Source organism: Cricetulus griseus (assembly GCF_003668045.3).
Source record: "Cricetulus griseus strain 17A/GY chromosome 1 unlocalized genomic scaffold, alternate assembly CriGri-PICRH-1.0 chr1_1, whole genome shotgun sequence".
Lineage (NCBI taxonomy): Eukaryota > Metazoa > Chordata > Mammalia > Rodentia > Cricetidae > Cricetulus > Cricetulus griseus.
The window spans coordinates 13,574,455-13,596,704 of record NW_023276807.1 but is presented as its reverse complement, the minus strand read 5'-3'; the positions used below and the strand labels follow the sequence as shown (position 1 = coordinate 13,596,704).

General features: G+C 47.4%; 2 protein-coding genes and 1 non-coding gene across 3 annotated transcripts; 1 reads left to right on the top strand and 2 right to left on the bottom strand.

The window, feature by feature from the left end:
- Positions 1 to 3,599: 3,599 nt before the first annotated feature.
- On the bottom strand, positions 3,600 to 3,671 carry Trnae-uuc. Its single transcript has one exon. It is a non-coding gene; the product is annotated as a tRNA-Glu (tRNA).
- Positions 3,672 to 4,752: 1,081 nt separating this feature from the next.
- Ccdc115 (coiled-coil domain containing 115) lies at positions 4,753 to 8,822 on the bottom strand. Its single transcript, XM_027386904.2, has 5 exons — positions 8,591 to 8,822; positions 8,405 to 8,508; positions 8,243 to 8,325; positions 7,415 to 7,546; positions 4,753 to 5,762 (listed from the first exon to the last, which is right to left on the bottom strand). The coding sequence occupies exons 1-5, from the start codon at positions 8,699 to 8,701 to the stop codon at positions 5,650 to 5,652; spliced, it is 543 nt and encodes a 180-aa protein (XP_027242705.1). The 5' UTR covers positions 8,702 to 8,822; the 3' UTR covers positions 4,753 to 5,649.
- Positions 8,823 to 9,120: 298 nt separating this feature from the next.
- On the top strand, positions 9,121 to 13,676 carry Imp4 (IMP U3 small nucleolar ribonucleoprotein 4). Its single transcript, XM_027386903.2, has 9 exons — positions 9,121 to 9,295; positions 9,420 to 9,528; positions 11,812 to 11,895; positions 12,444 to 12,553; positions 12,629 to 12,761; positions 12,835 to 12,989; positions 13,081 to 13,175; positions 13,274 to 13,347; positions 13,439 to 13,676. The coding sequence occupies exons 1-9, from the start codon at positions 9,293 to 9,295 to the stop codon at positions 13,549 to 13,551; spliced, it is 876 nt and encodes a 291-aa protein (XP_027242704.1). The 5' UTR covers positions 9,121 to 9,292; the 3' UTR covers positions 13,552 to 13,676.
- Positions 13,677 to 22,250: the final 8,574 nt, after the last annotated feature.

Below are 22,250 nucleotides of genomic sequence, written 5' to 3'. Positions count from 1 at the left end.
CATTTATTTTCAACCACCTAGATTGTTTTCTTGTTGTTTAGTTTGTTTGTTTGTTTTAGTTTTTTAATTTTATAACACTAAATCTCTGTCAGACGAATACTTCACAAAAATTTTCTCCCATTCTGTGGGCTGCCTCTTCACTCATCTCACTGTTTCCTTTGTACAGAAGTGTTTTGGTCTCCTGGGGGTCCCTTTTATTGATTGTTGGATCTTATTTCCTGGGCTACTGGAGTCCTATTAGGAAATCTGTACTGATCTTTACATCGTAATGCATTCTTTACTTTCCTACATGGTTTCTTATTATCAGGCCTGATGTTTGGAGTAGAGTTTTGAGCCCGGTGAGAGATAAAGATTTCTTTGTGTCGAATTTCAGTTTTCCCAGCATCATTTGTTAAAGATTCTGTCTTTTCTACAATGTGTATTCTTTGCATCTTTGTTAAAAATCAAGTGACTGTATAATTATATGGACTTAGGCTCAGGTCCTCAATTCTAGTCCCTCTATTTCTGTGCCAGCGCCGTGCTGGTTTTATGACTATGGCTCAGTGGTATAATTTGAAATCAGGTATGATGATACCTCCTGCAGTATTCTTTTTGTTCAGGGTTGTTTTGAATATTCTTGGTCTTTTGTTCTTCCAGATAAACTTTAATTGCTTTTCTATGTGAAGAATGGGTTTTTGTTGATGTTTTTGTTCGAGACAGGGTTTCTCTGTGTAGCCCTAGCTATCCTGGAACTCACTCTATAGACCAGGCTGGCCTTGAACTCATACAGATCCTCCAGCCTCTGCCTCCTAAGTGGTAGATTAAAGACATGAGCCGCCATGCCTGGTAAACTGTTTTTAAGACAAGGTTGGGATCTCCTGTTTTTCAGGCTAGTCTTGAGCCCCCTCTCAGCCACCTGAGTCGTAGACACAGGCATGCACCATTATGTCTGTTAACTCTGCTCTTTAATTTAAAATCAAAATTAAAATATTCAGAATTTGGCGCATGACTTTAATCTCAGCACTTGGGAGGCAGAGGCAGGTGGATCTCTGAGTTCAAGGCCAGCCTGGTCTATGGATCAAGTTCGTGGCTAGCCAAAATTACACAGGTGAACTGTCTTAAAAAAACAACAAAATTAGAATTGATTGAAATGCCTTGTGTCTCTCCCCCATTCTCTGCCATGCACACACACATACAAAAGCAAAGCAGGCTAGCCTGAACTCTGCCTCCCCAGTGCTAAGATTAAAGGTATAAGTCAGCATATCTGACTAAAAACAGCTAAAGTGCTTTATTATATGTTCAAGAGTTAGAAACTGGCCTCGTCACCCAACTGCAGGCTCTCCATGATTTTCATCATGAAGAGATGTTGAATTTTGTAAAAGCCTTTTCTGTGTCTCCTAAAGTGGTTATGTGACTATGTGATTTCTGTCTTTACACACACACACACACACACACACACACACACACACACTAATTATACTTATTGACTTAAGTATGTTGAAGCATAAGGGCATGTTTGCAATGAAGCCAGATTGGGATAAAGAATCTTTTGATGTTATTGGAATTAAATTTCCAAGTATTTGGGGGGTGAGATTTTATATCTATATTCACCAGGAAAACTGGTTTGTAATTTTATTTATATTTGTCCTTACCTGGTTTTGGTATCAGGGCAATGCTGGCGTCATACAGAAGACTGGGAGAGCTCCTTCCTTTTCTGTTTTATAGACTGATTTGAGCAGTATTGGTGTTGGTTCCACTTTGAAGGTCAGTGAATCTCTCTGGTCCCTTTTTTTGTTTGTTTTGTTTTGTGTGTGTATGTAGGCATATTTTTAAAAAGTGTTGCTTTAAATACATTGCTCTAGATCTGTTTAAATTATTTATTTAATCTTGGTTTAATTGTCAAAGGCCATATGCATGTAGAAATTCATCCAGACTTAAAAGCAGTAGATGAGGCAAAATAATACATTCTGGGAGGACATTAATGAGGTAGGCACAAAGCAACAAAAGCCACAAGACACAATTAATCAATGGAACAAACAGTTCTTTACCAAAATAACCATAGGAAAAAGGAAGACTCAAATCATCAAAATTAGAAACGAAAAGGGAGATATTACAACACATGTCAATGAAACTCAGAAAATAGTAGGTGCATAAACATCTATGTTGCACTAAATTGGAAAATCTAAAATAAATAGATCAATTTCTATATGTACATAACAAAACAGAAAAGAGCACATAAGTTGTGAGGGAGATATGTTGAAGAAGAACCTGGGGTCAGTAGAGAGAGGAGGGGTTAGGTATTATCAAGATGTATTTTATACATGTATGAAATTTTTGGAGGACGAATAAATAAATAAGGAAATAAAAGATTTTTTTTTAAAGAAAGAGAATGTGTTCATTTTGGAAATAAGGGTAATCTACAGCAAATAACTTCAGTGGATTCGACAAGAAAACACAACTCTAATCTGGCTCCAAACAAGCCTATACACCCCGTAGATACCCGCTAAGAATCTCTTCGAAGAGGTGGAGAGATGCTCAGAGGTTAGGAGCATGCACTGCTCTACCAGAGGACCTGCATTCACTTCCCAGTACCCTCCTCAGGAGGGCTGGGGAGATGACGTCAGAGGTGATAGTGCTTATGCATTAGGACCAGAGAGTGGGTCCCCACATAATCCTCGGTAGAAGGACCCACGAGTGGGTACCATTTTGAGAATCTATTGCTAGAAAAAAAGAAGAGGAGCCCAAGAAGGAGGTGCCGGGACCCAGTGACAGCCCTGGCGGGTGCAGTGGAAAACAACAGAACTCACAGACCACCTCAACCCCACATGAGACTTTTGTTGGATTAATAAAGGAAAACGGGTGGGAACTTGAGGAAGTCATGGTCTGACCGAGTGTGTAGACCCAGAGGTGGTCGTTTGGGCCCAGTGCAGTGGTGCACAGCTGTAATCAGAAAGCAAGACAGAAGGATGGGGAGTTACAGGCCGGACTAGGATTCATACAGGCAGCCTTTCTCATGACGGACGTCTGGAGTCAGTTCCACGCTGGAGGGAGGAATCAAGGCCAGCACTCTCAGGTGAGAAGGCAAGAACACCGGCGGACAGACGGAGAAGACAGACAAAACTCATCAAGGAAGACGCTAGCTTGCAGTTGCCGCTTAAAGCCCGGCGCAGTGAGCATTTCTTGCTAGAGGAAGTGTTCCCCCACCCCGATCTCTCTCTCCTCAGCCCCCAGATCTCCGCTTTACTCTTTCTACACCACATTTTCCTTCTACTCAAGTCCAGGAAATCCAGGAAGGGGCTAGCAGAAGGAACCTCGATACCCACAATCCGCAATGTTATTTTGAAAAATTAAAGATTACTTTTAACTCCAATATCTATATTTTGCATCTGGAACTGACAATGAGCTGGACATAAGCAGTTACGACTGGGCAAAATAACTAGTTAATACTGTGATGAAGACTAAATTCAATTCGCAGACTGATGAGCCCACGGCGAACAGTTTTCTGAGCCTTCTGGACTCAACTGGAGTCTACTCCATTACTTTGGAGTGAGGTGTTAGGAGTGGCAAGAAGATAAAAATAGCAACGAATTACTTCTGAAAGTAAAAAATTGAATGCCTTGTTCCCATACCGGGAGTCGAACCCGGGCCGCCTGGGTGAAAACCAGGAATCCTAACCGCTAGACCATATGGGAGCTGCCGGTAGGTGTCTCTGCTTTGTATACTATGTCACCTACGTCAGCAGGGACGCTTGCCCAAACCCAACCCCTTAAATTTTTCAGCATCTTCACTTTCTGGGGATCCTGCGGCTGCCCCGGTCGGGTGGGCGGAAGGATGAAACCTCCTCCGTGAGTGGAAATGGGGCGAAGTTAGCAGCCAACAGCACTTTGCTGGGCACTGTCTTCACCCTATCCCAGCAGTAATGTCGCGCTTACCGGAGCCCGGCACACCCGAAGCGCAGCCGCGCGGTAAATGCCTTTGTGGTCTCGACCTAGACTCAATCCCGTGGACAGTGACATGATCGGCGTTCCACGAGAGGTCCTCTCGCAGGTCATTACGACTGTGTTCTGTCCTCTGCATGCAGAGATGTCTCTTTAGTGACACTAGGATGTTAAGAAACTCAGCCGCCTGGCGTGATGGTGAATGCCTTTAATGCTTCCACAACTGGCAAAACTGGTGAGTTCTTGTACTACTCAAGGTTTACACACTGTGGCCTTCTCAAATTAGAAACAAAACGAAGGGCAGAAGGCCATTTTCTCTTTAGTCACCACAGCCCCAAGCATACGGGCACCAGAGAATCTGGAAGGGGAGGAAATGCTCCCTACCCCACACAGGCTTGTAATCTGCTATTAATCTTTTTGTTATTTATCATTAGAAAATTTACAGCCTGAACTTTAATAGAAAAGCTGGGCTCACGACTCACTGAACCCAGCTGAAACCACAGTGAATTCGTTTTTTTTAGTATTGCATTACTACAATCCCAAATCCGAAAGAAAATCATATAAATTCAACTTTCCTTTAAAAAAAAAAAATGACTTATGAGTCTGAAGTGATGGCTCAGTGGTTAAGAGAAATCCCTGGCTGCTCTTCAAGAGGACCCAGAAATTCCCAGCACCCATGGCGCTGCCCACAACCATCTGTAACTCAAGTTCCAGGAGCTCCATCACCCTCTGAGGCCCTCTGAGGACTTTCGGCAACCACATGGAGCACAGACATACATGCTGGCGAAACACCCATACACATAGCAAAATAGATTTAAGAAATGAAAGAGCTTGGTGACAGTTACTGTAACCTTCATTTTATTCAATTTTTCTGTACAGTTTTACATATTTTTACAGTTAAGAAGTAGAAAAGCCAATATAAGCAAAATTAACAAATTGGGTAGAAATATTTACACCTCACAGTTAATTCCTCTCCCCAAACACAAGTCTCCAGATGCTGCTCAGTCAGCTCAGTAGAAAAGCTCAGTAGGGTACAGTTCCCAGAGGCAGGAATGCAAGTTCAGCAGGCAAAGAGGCTAATGTAACTGCTAAAAATCAAGTGGGAATGTCCTTTCTATTCCATTGAAAGAATGTCCAAGTTTTTTGGTCCCCCCCCCCCACTTTTGATAATAGAATACTCCCTCCTCCTACCTGACAGTCTACTCTGGTTATTTGTGTGTGTGTTGTCTTATGTAATTTAAAGAAAAGGTCTGCTGCCCAGGCTAGTCTCTAACACCAGGGCTTAGCGGCTCCTGCCTCAGCCGCTAGAGTTGCTGGGACTATAGGCATGCAGTACCATGCCCAGCCAGAGGTATTTTTATTGACTGGAATTGTCCTGAGCTAGCCTATTTCCAAGTGCCTTTTCTTCTTGGTCACCATGCATGCAGGGTCTCAGTATCCCGAGCTGGCTGACTGGACTGGAGGTTATTTGCTTGTTTTCTAACTGGCCCAAAGGGAGGGAGGCCCCATGAGAACATGGACCTAGAAGTGGTTTCATACGTTTCAACACTGCTCAGCTTGCCTCATCAAATTTCCTAACTCAACTTCCTAACTCACAAAGCTGGAATCAACACAGACTAAGGACATTGCTACAGGGGCATTAGCTGAGACAGGGGCTATTATGAAAGATGGCCTGAGTAAGGCAGTGGCATCCAAGATGGCTATGTTCAATGCCTTCGGAAGTAGATTCAGGTCAGGCAGGCCCAGGGTCCAACTCCTTCAGCTTTTTCTGGAGGCCCCGGAGCTGACTCCGACCCCAGTTGATTCGAGTCTGGAGGCTGGCTATATCCGCAGCCAGCTGAAGGCCTGGGGAGAGAAGAAGAAATCACTTAACCCACACCCTCACCTCCTCAGCAGCTCACCTGTGCTAAACCATCATCTCCTCAAAACAAAAAAGCCTCCCTGATTCACTGTGCCTCCCAGAATGAGTTCCTCACGGATCACAAACCTCATGGCCCCGTTTCCTCCGTTCAGTTCCCAGCTGCCCTTCCCCTGCCCTTTCTTTGCACCTGAGCACAAACCACTCTTCCTCCACCCCTAGGTTGCATCCACCTCTGCTCTCTCCTCCTCTACCTCACCCAGTAGGTCAGGCAGTCCTGTCTTTACCCTCCAGTGCAACAGGACTGCAGGCTCATCTCCCAATTATCCAGGAACACTTTCTCAAAATTCTTAGTTAGATTCTAGGGTACCCCAGTTGTGGGCCCCATTCATCAGTCTCTTCTTGGGTACTCCCTGGTCCTCAGCAGATCTCCATTTTTCTGTGCATCATTGTCAACAACTTGGGAAATTAAACACCAGCACTCTACACCGAATTTCCAAATCTCGCTCTAGTCCAGACACAGGTGCCAAGCCACAAGAACCCCCGACACAATCGCCAACTTTCCCTCAGCTGCTGCCTGGTAGCCTGTCCGCCACCACAGGTGAAACAGCTCCATCCTCCCAGAGTTCTGGAGAACTCTCCTTTCCCTTACTCCTGTATCTAAGCTGTTAGAAAACACTGGGGACTTCTACTCTCAAAACATGTGCAAGTTGCCACTGTTCACCTCACTTCCAGTGCCTCTACCTATATACCATGGCTGGCCCATCCTGGCACCTGCTTCCTCTCTGCTCTCCAGTCTGTCCCCACTCAGCATCCCAAGGATTCTTGTTACTCTGTTGGTCCTACTGATTCATCCTGATTCTGGACCGGCCCATGGAAGCTCACTAGGGCCTGGCTCCTGAGATCCTGCTGTGCTGGACCCAGCTCTCTGGCCTCCTTTGCATTTCCCCCAGTCCACATATCCCCCGTATCCAGGGCTTCTACCCTAGTAACCAATTAGGGCCTAGTTGGTCTCCTTAGCTAGAATATAGTTCCTCCAGATCACTCCCAAAGCTTCATCTCCTCAAAGAGGCCTCTCCTGTCCCATCTTCATAAACCAGCTCTCTAGCCCACTCCTTCCCGTATTACTTTCTTCGTGACTTCCAGAGCCTGGAATTACAAAGTCTGTCTGTTTGCCTATCTATGTATACATTGTCTTTCTCTCATACGGAACAAACATTCCATTTTATCCCTGCTGCCATTATATCCCTTAGCAGCTAACAAACATGAACCTAGAATGCTGGGTACAGCCAGGGAACACTTTGGGGGAAACCCCCAGTGGACACGCAACACAGTTTGCTACGATGTAAACCTGCAGAGTCCTGAGTCAGGCGTTGGTGGCCCAGCACTCGGGCAGAGATGCAGGCGAATCTCTGTGAGTTCGAGGCCAGCCTGGTCTCCAGAGCCAGTGCCAGGATAGCCTCCAAAGCGGCACAGAGAAACCCTGTCTCGAAAAACAAAACAAAACAAACAAACAAACAAAAAACAACAACAAAAAAAACCCTGCAGAGTCCTTACATGGTATTAGTATTGAAGTGCTCCCTGTGGATAATGGGCAGGAATTCAGTCCATAGCTACAAAGCCAACAGGGTCCACTCACCATCCCGGAAGCTGGCCTGGGCCTGCCGAAGACTGTGAGGGACCAAGATTCCAAACCAGTTCAAGGGATCTTGAGGGACCACAGAGGATCCTGACTCTTGGGTCTTGGTAGGGCCCTTGCGCCTTCGTAGAGCTGGAGAAAGAAAGGTTAAAGGCCATACACTCCTTGTGACCACAATGATCTTATTAATCTAAGTTCGTGATCCTGGAAAATACCGAAGGTTAGAAATTTCTCCCAACAAGCCAGGGGTGGTGGTCCACACCTTTAACCCCAGAATTCAGGAGGCAGAGGCAGGCGGATCTCTGTTGAGTTTGAAGCTACCCTGGTGTACAGAGCGAGTTCCAGGACAGAGAAACCCTGTCTTGGAAAAAACAAAAAAAAAGAAAGAAATTTCCCCAAACTCTTTTGTGTGTCTTCCCTTTGTAATCCAGACAACCCTGGGTCTACTGACTTCCAGAACATCTGATTCTGTCTGCCAGCAACAAGATCAGACTGACCTTGCCCCTTTTCCATAAATGTTCTGGAAGACCCTGAAGTTCCCCATTCTTTGTTTCAGGCATGACTAACTGGGATTAGAGGTTTATTTCCAAGAAACGCCTAGATACAGAGATGCACATTTTCTGTTCAGCTGATGAGACTTCGTTTTGACCGCAAAACCTACCCCACTATAAAACGGCCCACCTCTAACTTCCTACCAAAGTATAAGGAAAGGCCGCACTCCTAAGACATTCCAGTCTCCAGCTTAGACGTGCTCCATTAACCAGATCCCGAATAAAGTAATCTTAAACGTTCAGCGAGTTTGAGCTGATAGGCGGAAAGGAAACTTACATGCCTCGCCGGGCCCCACTTCCTCGGGGATCTGGGAGTCAGCTTTGATCACCCTGAAGGTCTGGGGTCCATCCTGGGCGTCGCTGAAAGAAAAGAGAAGATGGATCTCTGGCCACGCCGGCCTACGTTCTGCCCACCCACTCTCCACCGAGGGCACCTCACCTGGCGCGCACGCAGACCTGAGGCTCCATTCGTGAGGCATACTGCAGGGGCCCGACCGACTTGGCGCCCATGGCATAGCGAGCCTTGGCAAGCGAGAGCCAGCCCTGGGGAGACAGGAGACACTTTAGGCTCGACTTCCCTCCCTAGGCTCGCCATCACCCCCTCCCTCCATTCCCCGCGGCCCACCTCCTCCACCCGGGCGTTCAACGCCGCCCGCTTCGCCTCTAGTTCCTCCAGGTCGCTGAGCAGCTGCAGGAACCGGGAGTCCAACTCCTCCCGCAGGGCCGAAACCGCCATGGCCCAGACGCTGTTAGGACGCCGAGGAGCTAAACCACCTCCTTCCAAGCCGCCTAATCACCGCCCATTTGTATGACAGCCAATCGGCGCCTGAGACCCGCCCCTAGGGGGCGTTCCTCGTCGCGGCCCGGAAGTCAAAGGCTACGGCCTCCGGGGTGACTCGTAGCAACTGCCAGGGCACTCCGGGAACCAGGACGCGCCGGGTAGCGCCCGAAGTGGGACATTTCTCGAATCAGATGGCTATGAAAAGTCAGGCCTTAAACTTAATCCCGGAAAGCCCACCCATCTAGTTTTCCGCTTCTGCTCTCCGCCAGCTGGCTACGGGAACAACCCAGCTCGTAGCGAAGCCGTGGGCAAGCTCGTTTAGCTGGGCTGTCTTAAAGCACGTGACATGCCGGATCCAGGTATTTGATTGGCTGCCTGACTAACCAATAACCTTGCGACGCCCTCCTTCATTTTAATATGGGGCACTCTGGACGGCAGTCGACTTGAGTGAAGTCTTTCGAGGCTTTCTTGGTTGAGGGCGGAAGTGACCGCTGCGTGGTGCCGGCGGCGCCTAAAGATCACACACGCGTGGGAGCGGCGCTCATCATGGTAGGATGCTTGAGTTCGTGTTTTGGCTTGTTCCGGGCGGGGGAGCGGGGGACTTATGGAGGACTGGGTTGTGGTCCTCGGTGGTCCGGACCCTGCCTATTCTATGACCCTGGCTATTCTCTAGCTACGTCGGGAGGCTCGCCTGCGCCGCGAGTACCTGTACCGCAAGGCCCGGGAGGATGCACAGCGATCCATTCAGGAGAAGAAGGAGCGAGTCAAGCGTGCTCTTGAAGGTAAGGCCTCCCTATCCTGGTGGGATACTAGTCCTTTCCATGCAGTTATTCTTTGCCTGTTAGGTAGGACCGCTCATATCCGTATTTTGTTGGTTCTGTATCCAAGGAGCTTTATAAATTTTAGGACTATAAATGTGTTATGTGAAGTCTGTTTGAGTTAAGAAGCATAGCGTTAGGGCTAGGATTGTACCTTAGTTGGTTTTTTTCTCTTTTCGAGACAGGGTTTCTCTGTATAGGTTTGGAAGTTGGCCTGGAACTCGCTCTGTAGACCAGGCTGGCCTCGAACTCACAGAGATCGGCCTGCCTCTGCCTCCCGAGTGCTGGGATTAAAGGCATGCGCCACCAACGCTCGGCTATACCTCAGTTGTTAATCTACTTGCCCAACACGAAGGAGGCTCTGCATTCTGCCTCCAGCATGATAAAACTGGGCCAAGTAGCCTATGCCTGTAATCCTGAGCTGGGGAGATGGAGGCAGGAGGATCAGGAGTTCAAGGCTTGCTCTGGCTGAGTGAGTTCCAGATCAGCTTGGGCTGTATAAGCATAGTGTTAAGCATCTATGACCCATCTGAATAACTTTAAAAAAAAAAAAAATGATCCAAGCAGTGGTGGTGCACGCCTTTAATCCCAGCACTCGGGAGGCCGTGAGTTCAAGGCCAGTCTCGTCTACAGAGCTACACAGAGAAACCCTGTCTCGAAAAAAAAATCGAGGTGACTGAAAAGATGACTCAACTGGTAAGAGCACTTACTGCTCTTACAGAGAATCCAAATTCATTTCCCAGTACCCACATGGAGTGGCTCACAACCCCAGCTCCAGGGCATCCAGTGTCCTCTTGCCTCAGCAGCCATCCTTATAGGTGTGCATGTAAACTCAGACAGGCACACACATACACACAGCAACAACAACAAAATGATCATTTATTAGCATTTATAATGATCACTATCTTAAATATTGCATTAAAAGGAACCATTTTTGTTGTTGTTTTGTTTTGTTTTTGCTGGGCAGTGGTGGCACCATGTCTTTAATTCCAGCACTAGGAAGGCAGAGGCAGGTGGATCTCTTGGGTTCAAGGCCAGCCTGGTCTACAGAGCAAGCTCAGGGACCGCCAGGGCTACACAGAGAAACCCTAACTCAAAAGAAAGAAAGCATTGTTAAGCTATTATTTGTGCTTACATTATACTTATTTAGAGTTTTAAGTCTACAGATATTAGAGTATATGTGTTTGTCTGCTTTATTTGTTTGGGAGGGGACACTCAGTGTTTCTAAAATCCCAGGTATGGCTAGACTTTTTTTTTTTTTTGTGAGTATCCCTGGGTATAATCCTTTTCCTATGGCTGATAGGGGCTTATTCTCAATTGGTAGCTGGACAGAGTATGGCTGCCATGACCCTCCCCTCTACCCCTACATGGTGGAGAGCAGAACTGGGCCTATGGTTAGGGTGCTCAAATGTGCTTTATTGTCCAGAGTGGACACACCACAGCTTAGCCCCTGACTGCCCACATTAGTCCACAGAATTCTCTTACGCACAACAAGCTGAGGCTATGCATCTTGAAGTGTTCTAGGCATCAAGACTAGCAGTGTTTTCTTTTTATATTGTTTTGCTTTGTCGTTTTTTTTTTTTTTTTTTTTTTTTGTCAGGGTCTTACTTTGTAGCCTTTGCTGGCCTGGAATTCACTATGTAGACCAGGCCAGCCTCAAATTCATAGAGATCCATCTGCCTCTGCCTCTGCCTCCAAAGCCCAGGCATGGGCAGCCATACCTGGCTTAGTGTCTTGGTGTGAAGACTTGGGGTCACTGGTTTGCCTTCCCACATAAGGAGCATTCTGTTTCTTTTAAAAAAGCAACTTTTGTTTTTGTAGCGTTCCTTAGCACCAGGGTCTTAGACGTGCAAGCAAACTGCCCACCATTGAGTTACCAAAACTTATTTAAAGTGTTATCTGGTTATAAAAATAATACATATTGGTAATGATAAATTGCTTTGGAAAATGAGCACCCCGGGTGCCATGAGTTGACAATTAGGTGAAAAGAAATTAGTAACTGGGTGTCGTGGCATACCCTGTAATTGCAGCAGTTAGAAGCTAAGGCCATGCACATCTCAAGACCTTGTCTCCAATGAAATAAGTACAGTAGCTACTTCTCTATCTCCTGGATTTCTGTACTGACTCTGTTAAGAAAGGAGTATAGTGCTTTCCCGTCAAATCTGTGCAGACTAGTAAACCACGGTATCATATAAATTGATGGGACCCTGTTTGTGTCACACTCATCCCCCTGTCTTTTCCTTGCAGAAAACCAGTTGATTCCCACTGAGCTACGCCGGGAGGCGCTAGCCTTACAGGGGTCCCTGGAGTTCGATGATGCTGGCGGTGAAGGTAAAACTGTGTTGTGCTGCCCTCTTCCACACTGAACCAACTTCTCTGCTCACTGGGCTTCTTGTCCTCTTCAGCCACACTGGGCAGTTTCCCACCTGATGGAAGTGTCCAGGTGAACTGTTTCTGTACCTGTCCCCAGCTTCCCTCCTGTTTGCCTGTGTGGCATCACAGGGGCTCTCCCTAAATGAATGCTTTCAGTTCCATTTACACGATGGCGAACACAGTAGCTTTCACTCTTAGCTCATTCTCCCTCACTGGGATATCTGCAGGAGCAGAACACTGTCCTTAGCACTGGTACCCAAATGTCTCATTCACTGCATTATTTAATAAGCAGGAAAGGAATCTGATTATAGATACTTGTGAGGAAAAGGAGTCTCCCACTTGTTTTAGCAGTTCAGAATTTTGCCACCATAGACTACTTACTGTATTGCTCAGGTGTGCTTGGTAACCAGTGGTAGCTGCCCCCTGGCCACTAGAGTTGCATTTCCATTAGTGTGGGTTCTCTTGAGCAGACTCGGCATTTTTCTTGTCTTTTGTTCTCCCGACAGGTGTGACCAGCCATGTAGATGATGAATATCGATGGGCTGGGGTTGAGGATCCTAAGATCATGATCACTACCTCTCGAGACCCCAGTTCTCGTCTGAAGATGTTTGCAAAGGTACTACGGGGTGGGGAGTAGGGGATGCCCGTGGCCAGGGGCCCCAATTCTGATGTGACATTGGTCCATGGGCAGGAACTGAAGCTGGTGTTCCCAGGTGCCCAGCGCATGAACCGAGGTCGGCATGAGGTTGGAGCACTGGTGCGAGCGTGCAAAGCCAATGGGGTCACTGACCTCTTGGTTGTCCATGAGCATCGAGGCACACCTGGTAAGGCCTGCCGGAGGGATAGGGAGCTAGGGCTGTTGTCATGGGAGAGTGTCTGACAGCCTATACCCTACAGTGGGGCTCATTGTCAGCCATCTGCCCTTCGGTCCTACTGCCTACTTCACACTGTGCAATGTGGTTATGCGGCATGACATCCCTGACCTGGGCACCATGTCAGAGGCTAAGCCTCACCTCATCACTCACGGCTTTACCTCACGGTTGGGCAAGCGGGTAAGTATGGGAGCCTTGGAGTGGGAGTCGGGGTTGGGGGGGTAATGATCAGACCAGACACTTGCAACTTGCACCCTTTCCTGTGCCCCAGGTGTCTGATATCCTTCGTTACCTATTTCCTGTGCCAAAAGATGACAGCCATCGGGTCATCACCTTTGCAAACCAGGACGACTACATTTCATTCCGGTGGGTCTATGGGCTGGATTTGGGGCATCATGACCTTTGTGGACTTTTGGCTGACCTGTACTGACTCACATACCTATCTCTGCTTCCTTTCTCCCCAGGCACCATGTTTACAAGAAGACAGACCACCGCAATGTGGAGCTGACTGAAGTTGGGCCTCGATTTGAGCTCAAGTGTGAGTTTGGGGCTTTGTTTATGGCAGGGGAGGGGCATAAAATGAGGGGCTTGTTTGTACATGGGATAACGTCTCTTTCTCCTGACCCTAGTATACATGATTCGCCTTGGCACGCTGGAGCAGGAGGCCACAGCAGACGTAGAATGGCGCTGGCACCCCTATACCAACACTGCCCGCAAGAGGGTCTTCCTGAGCGCCGAGTGAGCTGTGAGCTCCTGGCCAGTCAGGATGCAGACTTGGACTCTTGGGGCAAGAACTGGTCACAGACAGATTTACTAATCCTAAGTGGAAACTGGAAGGATTTAAATAAACCCTCTGTTATTATGCTACCCAACTGCCTCTACCTGGTCACAGTGGGCCTACTCTCTCTCAGGCCAAGTGCGAAAGATGAAGCCCCTGGAGTGTCCATGGGTTGAAGACCTTCTGACTGTGGAGTGTCCTCAGGCCTAGTTTTATGTAGAGTATAAACAGTCCCGCTCAGGCTGGGGATGGTGGAACAGACTCCCCACTGGAGAATGAGTGGTGTCTCTTTGGGAGTTGGGCCCTGTGAGCACTTATTTAGGTGTTAAGTCTTTCACCAGCAGCAAGCTGACCCCATTCGAGTGCCGACCTAACTTATCAGTTCAATGGGGTTCCTGTCCCTAGCAGATGCCTCCTCCCTCTTTTATAGAAGACATGGTGACACCAACAGCCTGCCTCTCACTCCTCTAACTCTTATAGATGGGCCTATCCACAGCACACAGGGAGGTGCCCCCAAGGTTCTAAGTCTGTGCCCCAGCCTTTCCCAACTTCCGCCTTCTCCATACCCACATCCTTGTGCATCCCCGGGGATCCTGGGTTTGTGTAGAGTGGTTGTCAAGACCCTGCATTGCACTCGAGTTTACAGAATATTGGCGATGAGATCCATCATGCAGTTAGGAGGAGGCCTCTGAGGAAGCATGTCAAGACAGGATAAGCAGATGTCTGCATGGAATCCTGACAGCCCGAGGATAGTGTGAGATAACAGAAGCCATCTGGATGGCATGTCCAAGGGCCTTGAGGCCCAATGAGAAGAGTGGAAAGGGAGACATAGGACCCACGGAGGCCAGTGTTCTGCAAAGTCTGGGATGAGGCGACCATTACAACTCCTGAATCCTGTTCCTCTGCAAGGCCTCTGGAATCCTGCATGGCTTTGCTCCATCCTTGAAGCATGGACCTGTGTGTGTGTGTGTGTGTGTGTGTGTGTGTGTGTGTGAGAGAGAGAGAGAGAGAGAGAGAGAGAGAGAGAGAGAGAGAGAGAGAGATTGTTAAAATTTTAAAACAAGTAAAATCGTGTGATGTTCTGTGTTTTCTTAAAGCTGCAATAAGAAATTATTGTGAACCAGGTAATTCAGCAGAAATTTGTTAGTTTTAGAGGTCATGGTACAAGGTCAGGGTGTTCACTCCCTCCTAAGACCGAGTGTATTGGAGATGGGGATCTGTTTGCTCTTTGGCTTGCAATGGTTGCCAGCAACCCTTGGCATTCCTTGTTGTTGACTGTAGCACTTCAGTGCCAGCTTTTGTCTTCCGTGCTTCTTCTGTTCTGTCTATCAAATTTCTTGAATGTTTCCCTTATAAAGACCTTTGTCATTGTGTTTACAGCCCATGGTCTGGGATGATCTCCTTATTTACACAATTCTGAAGGATCTCTGTAGAGATCCTTTTTTCAAATGCATTCATAGTTACAATTTCTAAGAATTAGGATGTCTGTTGTTTTACTTTTTATTTTTATGTGTAGGAGTGTTTTGCCTGCACTTGAATGCCTGGTGCCTGCGGGGACCAGAAGAGGGTGTAGGATCCCCTGGGTCTGGAGTTAGTTAGACAGTTGTGAGCCCACCATATGAATGCTGGAAGTTGAACCTCAGTTTTCTGAAAGAGCATCTAAGGTTTTTTTTGTTTTGTTTTTCAAGACAGGGTTTCTCTGTGTAGCCCTGGCTGACATGGAACTGACTCTGGACCAAGGCTGGCTGTGAATTCAGAGATCCACCTGCCTCTGCCTCCTGAGTGCTGGGATTAAAGGCGTGCGCCCCCACTGGGAAGATGCCATTTTCAAAGCTGGGAACAGGGTGTTAATCTCATGGTCCTGGTATCTCCAGTATCCTGGGGTCTCCATTGCAATTAAGGCTTCATCATGACAGCTTCATGCAGTAGCCTCTTATACCAAACCTGCAGGGACCCCTACCCTGCCACATTGCCTGGCTTTGTCTGCTCTTTGAAACCGTGGAATATGACTCCTTGAACCCTTCCATCTTACATCTTTCATGGCTGAAAAACCAGGACCCACATAGATGGTGCTGCCAAGTTCTGCTGCTAAAATACCAAGTAGCCTGGTGTCCTTGGATCACAGCTGTATCAACTTCGCTGCTTGCCCTGGGGAAATACTTTACTAAGCAGTTCCTTTTGAGGAACAGGGAACTTTTTGAAATATGGGCAGGCTCTTTATAATACACTTGTACTTTCACAGATTGGACCTTTGGGTGGGTGGCATTTTCCCTGCAGCCATACTGTAATTCAAGCACATTGACAGATGCTTTCCCTCAGTGGTGCTGATTGCTTTAACCATTATAGCCATCCTGGCTGCTCCTTGTCTTTGTCCATTAAGTTTAAATTCCGTTTCACTCCAGGTCTCAGGTCGTGGCAGAATAAAGCCATAGTCTTAGAGTATGACACAAATTTTAAGTGCTTTACGTTCTCCTGGCAGTTCTTGGTTGCTTATCCTACCTCAAGTTCTAAATTCCTCTCATTCCTCCAATCAAACAGGCTCCTATGCGTCTACAAACCACACGGTGCAACATTACAGCAACAGCCCCACTTCTCAGTCACAGCTTCTGTCAAAACACCCCGAGAAGTCACTTAAGGGAATTGGCTCACAGTTCAAAGACAGTTCCTCGGACAGGGAAGTCATGGCAGCAAGAGTTTGAAGTAACGTAGGAAGCAGAGTGGAACTCAGCTAGCTTCTTTTCTATTCAGTCTAGGGTTTAAGCCCAGGGAATGGTACCCCTATTTTTACGGTGGTTCTAGACTCAGCTTAGTACAATATGTCACATTTGTCTAGAGCAGTGCTTTTCAACCTTCCTAATGATGTGAGACCCTTTAATACAGTTGTAGTGACCCACCCCCTCAACCATACAATTATTTTCATTTATATACAACCGTAATTTTGCTTCTTTTCGAACATAGTGTAAATATTGCTGGAGACAAGAGGCTGATGGGGTAGAGACCCACAGGTTGACAATCACTGGTCTAGAGGCTATGTAATCTCACAGGTGTGTCTGAAGGCTTGCCTCCTAGGTAATTCTAGATCCTGTTGACAGTCAGTCGTACTATCACCATTCAGCCTCCAGAGGGCGCTGAAGTGCAGGGTGGCTTTCTCCTTGGGCTGTGTGTGTACCTGTAACCCCTAGATGCTAATCTTGTTCCAAGGAAGGAATCATCGATTCAAAATACTGAAACCTGAGGAGATTGGGGAGCCCCAGGGGAGCTCTTCGGGAAACTGAGCTCCTGAGCACTGCTGGGCTCAAACTCCTGCTTGCAGATGGGGAGGGATGCGCATTCTGTTTGTCTAATATCAAGCTTGTAGATGGCCAGGGGGACAGCTTTTGAAGTCTGAGCATTTCTTTAACAGTGAAGCAGTGAAATTATGTGTCGGGGGGAGGGTGTTTGACATGCCTTCTTTCTCCACTCCATTTGTTGGTCCAGTGGAAACGGAAGCTAGAGAACAATTGTGTATTAGGGGCTATCAGCAGCATCAAAGAATCTCCCACTGTCTCCCGAGTTAAAGCGCTGTCTCCTAGGTTTTCCACTGTAGTTTCTGTCCCCCCTTGAAACAGCAGTTCAGACTGGGCCCTCACAGCACCCATCAGCACTCAGTCTTCAGCTCTTGAGTGGCCTGTGGGGCAAACACTGAGCATTGTTATCTCTGTAGTGCCTCAGAGTCAAACGTTCCTGCCCTCTTCGTCAGCAGTCAGTCAGACCGGTTTTACCTGGACACATTTCTGCTCCTGTTTGCTTTTGGTTGCTGTGACAAGCAAGCACCATGAGCAAAAGCAGCTTGAGGAGGAAAGGATTTATTTGGCTCACAAGTTACTGTGATTATAATGGAGAGTACATGTTACATACTTCCTTATTCCACACGGGAAGAACCAGGGAACAGTTATGATCAGATCAAAGCACAACCCAAGTCCAGCGGTGTTGTCCAAATCTTGCAGCTCAGTGTTTGACATAGGTACTCGTTCCTCTGAGCCCCAAAAGATGGGCCTCTGTGGTGGTTTGAACAAGAATGGCTCCCATGGCCTCAGATATTTAAATATTTGGTTCCCAGTTGGTGCACTGCTTAAGAGGTGTTCAGAGGTGTGGCCTTGTTGGAGGAGGTGTGTTCCTGGGTGGGCTTTGAGTTTTCAAAAGCCCATACCAGGTCAAGTCTTGCCTTCTCTGTTTGCTGCTTGGGGATATGTAAGCTCTCAGCTACTGCTCCAGCACCATGCCTGTCTGCCTGCTGCCATGTTCCCCACTACGATGGTCGTGGACTCACTCCCCAAAACTGTAAGCAATCCCTGAATTAAACGATGTCTTTTAGCCAGGCATTGGTGGCACACGCCTTTAATCCCAGCACTCGGGAGGCAGAGGCAGGCGGATCTCTATGAGTTCGAGGCCAGACTGGTCTCCAGAGGGAATGCCAGGATAGGCTCCAAAGCTACACAGAGAAACCCTGTCTCAAAAAACAAACAAACAAAAAAAAAAAACAAAAACAAAAAAAGAAAAACCAACCAACAAACAAAAAAACACTGTCTTTTATAAGTTGCCTCGGTCATGGTGTCTCTTTACAGCAATAGAACAGTAAGACACAGTCCCATTTCTCTGCCTCTGCTATCTGCAGCACACACAGTCTGTCTAGTAAGCTCAGGCTGGGTCCTCTCAGTTAACTGTCTTTGGCTGATATCCCATAGTCTCCAATATGCTGGGGTCTCCACTGCAGCTAGGAAGGCTGTACCTTCACCAATGGATTCTTAGGGCCTCCCCGTGGACTCTGAGCCTTTCACGTGGTGCCAAACTTCAGCTTCTCTCCATGACTCCTTCAATGCTGGTTTCCACCAAACCTGAGACTGCACCTCTACCAATAGCCCCTCTGCAGAGAAACTGCCACCCTGCCACAGTGCCAAGTCTTTGCTGCTCTTGATGATCCCTTCATGCCTACAGACCAGTTCCCTGTGGGAGGCTTTTATACATTACCAAGTTCAGCTACCAGCTTGAGATGCAGCCTTGCCCCCGAGCCAGACCACCCCTTCTGTATACTGACCTGGATAAAATAGTTTCCAGATTTCACCTCAATGATACTGGCTCCTTACTAATTGCAACTGAAGGGACCAGCTCCCCATTTTGGCAGCCATAACAGCCGAACACATGTTTGTCTGACCTTGCCTTGGCCACTGAGAGGTCAGATGCCTGCCTCATGGCAAGGAACCAATCAGAAGTTAGCTGGTGGCTCTATGCTTTATGGCTCTGGGTGTGCTTTACAGACAAGTGCACAGCAATGACACACAGAGCATAGCAACCACCCTGGGAGGGCCTATGAGCCATAAAAACCAGTTGGCCAATCAACACAGAGCAAGCCCTCCAAGCCTGGAGGCACACCAATCCTGAGCCTGTGTGTATCCCTAGACACTCCCCTTACGCTGCCCTACAAGATCTCTATGCAGCCGGTTCGAGCTGTCTTTTCTAGCCATCCGCCATGGTGGGTGGGTGAAAGACCCGAGCAAACATGGGGTTAGCTCGTTAAACAACTTTAATAAAGCCTCATGCAGTTTGCATCAAGCTTTCGAATCTGCCTGATGATTGGGGTGACCGCAGTCCTGGGCTGAGACCCCAGAGGCCTGAGCTTTCCGGGAGTCTTACACAACTACTTTTTCAAGATCCATTATCCCAGTAGAGCAAAGAAGGTTTCACCTCCAGATTCTGGATTCAACTATACCACACAAATGGAACTGAGAAAGATTCTCTAACTTCTCTCAGAAACATTGTAAGCCAGTCTCCATCATCTTCTCTTCCAAGGTCCTACAGAACAGTTCATTAGTACTCAATGGCTTTTCCAGTCCAAAGAAAGACCCAAAATTATCCACAGTCCTCCCCAAAATCAACATTGTCAGGTTCGGCACAGCAAAAATCCACTCCTAGTACCAATTTCTGATCCAGTGGTTTTCAGTAGCAGTCACTAACATTGTGACCAAAAGCAACTTGGGGAGTGTGCTGGAAAGTTTTATATCAGCCTGATACACAAACCAAAGTCATTTGGGAAAAGGAAACCTCAACTGATAACATGCCCCCACCAGATTTGCCTGTGGTCTATTTTCTTGACTGATGCTTGATGTAAGAGGATCCAAGCTCACTGTGGGCAGTCCCACCCTTGGACTGCTGGTCCTAAGTGCTGTAAGAAAGCAGCTGAGCAAGCCAGTAAGAATACTCCATGGTCTCTGGCTCAGTTCCTGCCTAGGTTCCTGCCTTGAGTTCCTGCTTGTGACTTCATTTGAAGATAGACTGTAATTTGGAAGTGTAAGTGAAAACATCCTTTCCTCTCCTAATTGTTTTTGGTCATGGTGATCACGGTAATAGAAACCCTGTCTAAGGGAAGAAAAAGTTTATCTGACTTACAGGTCACAGTCCATCACTGAGAGAAGCCACTCAAGGAACTCATCAGAACCTAGAGGCAGGAACTGAAGCAGAGCCATCTGAGAGTTGCCTCATTACTGACTTACTTCCTCCTATCTGTGCACAGTCAGCTTTCTTCAAATAACACTTTTTTTCCTGCCAGCTTTCTTATACAGCCCAGGGCTACCTACCTGCCTGGGGTAGTACTCCCCACAATGTGCTGGACCCACTTCATCCATTAGTGATGTAAAAAAATACACCCACATTCATGGCCACAAACCAAGCTGAAGGAATGGAGGCTGTTCTTCAACAGACGTTCCCTCTTCTCAGGTGTGTCAAGTTGACAACCAAGATTAACCCTCAAGACAGACAGAATACCAAGAAAACAGATACCTATCTGGACAGTCAGACAGATTTTTAGACAGATGAGAAGATAGACATTTATACAGATCAGTGGTCCCAGAGAAATAGAGCCACCCTTTTCCTTGCCGACCAAGATTAATTCCAGCTGAGCAGAAGACAAACATCTCCACCAAGTAATGCCCCAGTGGAGACCTACTTCACCCTCCCAGTCAGCATTCAGATGGGCAGACCTACGTACTAGCCAGACTTGAGCCTATGGGAAAACAACACCCCTTTTCTCCAGAAAAGACTGCACTAGGCCTCCCAGTTGGATTCTCATCCCCTGCTTGGACAGATCTTCAGCTACCAAAGCAGAGATTTCCCAGGCACTGGTCAGCGTTCCTGGCCCCTGTTTATTACCATAGCTGACCCACTGACCTCTCAATGTTGCCACTGCTCCTGGGTACCACCAGTATCTAATGACCACTGTCCACCAGTGATATCTACTGCTGTTCCATAGAGACCTTTCACAATCCCGTAGTGACACTCCTCCATTTGTTCTGGAATGACCTGGCTTAGAATGACTGTCATTAGTCATCTGGGAGACTCGGCTTCTGTGACTCTCCTATTTTCACTGAGGCCATAGACCTGTGTACTGCCTCCTTGAGTCGCCCAACCCAAATCCATCCTCCAGGCACCAGCAATCCCATTGGCATTTACTGGCCACCTTCTGCTTGCTTGGGAACCAATACTCCAAGTCTCTGTGGCCTCTCAGTTAATTCCTTGACCTGCACCCTGCCCAAGATGACACCAACTTCCCAATCACTATAGGTACCATTCACTGACCTCCAGTGAACCCACAATTACTGTCCATCCTCAGTCATCCCTGCTGACCCCCTTAGAATACACAAGTATGATCAGTGGCTCCCCAATAGCTCCCAGTAGTCTACATTCCCCCCTTTAAAGGCTTAAAACAATATTCCTCCATAGTTCCATATGCATGTAATGTACTTTGATCATATTCTTCTCATGTCCTTTATAATCCCCTTCCTACAGATCCCCTTCTTCTCAAGCCCCCTCCCACTTTCTTGTCTTTGGTGTGTGTGTACTGCACAGCAGTGAAGTGGGGGTGCCTGAATAGGCATGGGTAAGAGGGGTCATTCACTTGTGTGAGGGAAACTTACCAGTGGCTGCACCACTGAGGAATATGACCGTCCCCCGGCTTCCATACTGTTAACACCCATAGATTCTCAGAGAGGGATGAGGCCTCCTGTGCCCCTCTCATCCATGATGGTTCTTTGATGGGCACACCCAGAGTTATGGGTTCATGGGTGCAACTGCAGTGTCATATCCAGAGGACAGTGTTTCGTGGCACCCCTCATCTTCTGGCTCTTAGATTCTTTCTGCCCCCATCTCCACCCTGCAATGTTCCCTGGGCCTTGGAGAGGTGGCACAGATATCCCTTTTAGGGCTGAACACTCAACAGTCACTTACCCTCAGTATTTTAACCAGTCTGATTTTATTCTCATCTCACTATTTAAGCTAGGTCCAGCAAACCAGAGTCTGCAAACCACAAATTTTTAAAAAATTGTAATGAAATTCAAGGATTGGTATCAATGCAGTCTCTAAAACATTTAAAAAATTATTTGGCCAGGCAGTGGGGATGCACACCTTTAATCCCAGCATTCAGGGGGCAGAGGCAGTGGATCTCTGTGATTTCCAGGCCAGCCTGGTCTACACAGCAAGTTCCAGAACAACCAAGGTTACACAGAGAGACCTTCAAAAAATTTCATTTTATGTACATGAGTATTTTACTTACCTGTGTATCTGTGCCATGTGCATGCCTAGTGCTTGTGAAGGCCAGAAGGGGGCAATGGATCCCCCAGAACTGGAGTTTCTGA